The 1,993-nt window shown below is 44.0% G+C and overlaps 1 protein-coding gene across 1 annotated transcript in view; it reads left to right on the top strand.

Moving 5' to 3' along the window:
* Window positions 1-1,292, top strand: part of LOC103265705 (myoferlin) — a 91,497-nt gene extending 90,205 nt beyond the window's left edge. The window contains exon 32 of the mRNA XM_021715170.1: window positions 723-1,292. Within this exon, the coding sequence (XP_021570845.1) occupies window positions 723-761 (39 nt within the window). The 3' untranslated portion in view covers window positions 762-1,292. The remainder of the gene's footprint in view (window positions 1-722) is intronic.
* Window positions 1,293-1,993: the final 701 nt, after the last annotated feature.

Below are 1,993 nucleotides of genomic sequence, written 5' to 3' on the forward strand. Positions count from 1 at the left end.
TTTTGAGTTCGAGTCTCATTCTGTTGCCCAGGATGGAGTGCAGTGGCGTGCTCATAGCCACCTCAACCTCCACCTGCCGGGCTCAGGCAATCCTTCCACCTCAACCTTCCAAATAGCTGGAACTACAGGTGTGCACCACCACGCCTGGCAATATTTATTCTTACATGTTTAAACTTCAGTCACCTTCCAAGTCCTCTCCATTTGATGCAAGATACCTATCGGGAAACTTTTTCCACTGCTCAAAACAGTTTTTTAACTCATCAATTTTTAGTACTTTTTAAGAAGTCTTTTAAAAGTGTTTCTGCCATTTTCTGTTTCACCTCTTCCACATCGGCAAAGCATTTCCCTTTGAGAACTTTCATCTGGGGAAGCAAAAAACTTGTCCCTGGAGCAAGATCCAGTCAATAGGGAGAGTGGGACACGGGGGTCATGCCTTTGGGATCCAAAACTGAACACTCAGCATGCTGTGGCAGGTGTGCTTGTAAATCTCCCATCATGAAATGGACAGATGCGTTGAAAGAATCTCCAAAAACAATTCACTGAAGCAGAATGCAGCCTCTCAGAGCAATGCTAGTTAGTACCCTGATACTGATGGGTTCTTAGAACACTTACCTAACGGAGAAAGCCTGTATTGCAAGGGGCCCACCTCCCAAAAGATAATTCCAGGTTTTTTGGGGTCCCCTTCGTATATCTTTTGGACGCTGATTCTGTTTCCTTTTCAGAACTATTTGTCAATGAAGATTGTGAGACCAAATGCATAAAGAAAGTCAAGCCTTCTTTTCAAGACTTGTCCAGTATTGAGGGAATCCTGCCTGTTGGTGGACCAGGATCAAGTGTGATTTCATTCATGTCTGAGACTGCAGCCCCATGGTCTGTCCTCTGTGTCCCCAGGTCTGTCGGTTCCCAGAGGGTCTTCATCCTGGAAAGTCAGTCCAACAAGCAGCATTTGATCTTGCTATCTTTTAAAGTATTAAAAGTTTTGTTTTCTAAAGTTTTAATCAAGTTTTTCAAACTATTTTTCAAGGTGGCTGGTCCCATTTAAAAATCATATTTTTATGTGTCTTTAGTTTGAGAATTCGATTTTTGAAAATTGCTGAAATGGAATTTGAAAATCTCTGCGTCTTGAGGTCATATACTTATTTGTAATCGCCTAAAAGGACTGTGCATTATGGAAACAGAATAGTTAGAGTAAGTCTTATTTATACCTGCAAATATGATATTTTGTATGGATAAACATTATGAAACTCTATTTAACCTCTGTGATGAACTGAAATAAAAACATTTCACCTTTACATGCCGTTGTCTGTTCTAGCTGTGGGCCCAGCAGGGAAGGAACAGTCTCTGGTCCCTGATCTCAGAGGACGGGATACCATGGCAAATGTCTTAGTCATAAACCTTATAATATGCTGACAAACTTCAGCCAGTGGGTCAAACTGAAGCTGATATTACAAATAATAAAAGCTAACACTTATTAAAGGTGCTTACTCTGTGCACAGCACTGTTTTGTTTTGTTTTGAGTTGGAGTCTCACTCTGTCACCCAGACTGGAGTGCAGTGGCACCCTCCTGGCCACCGCAGCCTTGCCCTGCTGGGCTCCAGTGATCCTTCCGCCTCAGCCTTCCAAGTAGCCGGAACTACAGGCGTGCGCTACCACACCCGGCTAATTTTTGATTTATTGTAAAGATGAGGTCTTGTCAAGTTGCCCAGGCGGGTCTCGAACCTGTGGGCTCAGGCAATCCACTGGCCTCGGCCTCCCAAAGTGCTGGGATGACAGGCTGAGCCACCGAGCCCAGACTGCACAGCACTGTTTTAAGTGCTTTGTGTGTATTAAATCACTGAGGACAAAGTAACGCTCTAAAGGCAGGTAACATGAAGCCCATTTTATAGTAGAAGAAACCGAGGCACAAAGCATTCAAGCAACTTGCCCCAGGCGACACAACCAACGAACCCAGGCAGTAGTCTGGGTTCTCTCTCTCTCTCTTTTTCTCTCTCTC

This window comes from Carlito syrichta, unplaced genomic scaffold (assembly GCF_000164805.1).
Source record: "Carlito syrichta isolate Samal-C Ts95f unplaced genomic scaffold, Tarsius_syrichta-2.0.1 Scaffold306772, whole genome shotgun sequence".
NCBI classification, from domain to species: domain Eukaryota; kingdom Metazoa; phylum Chordata; class Mammalia; order Primates; family Tarsiidae; genus Carlito; species Carlito syrichta.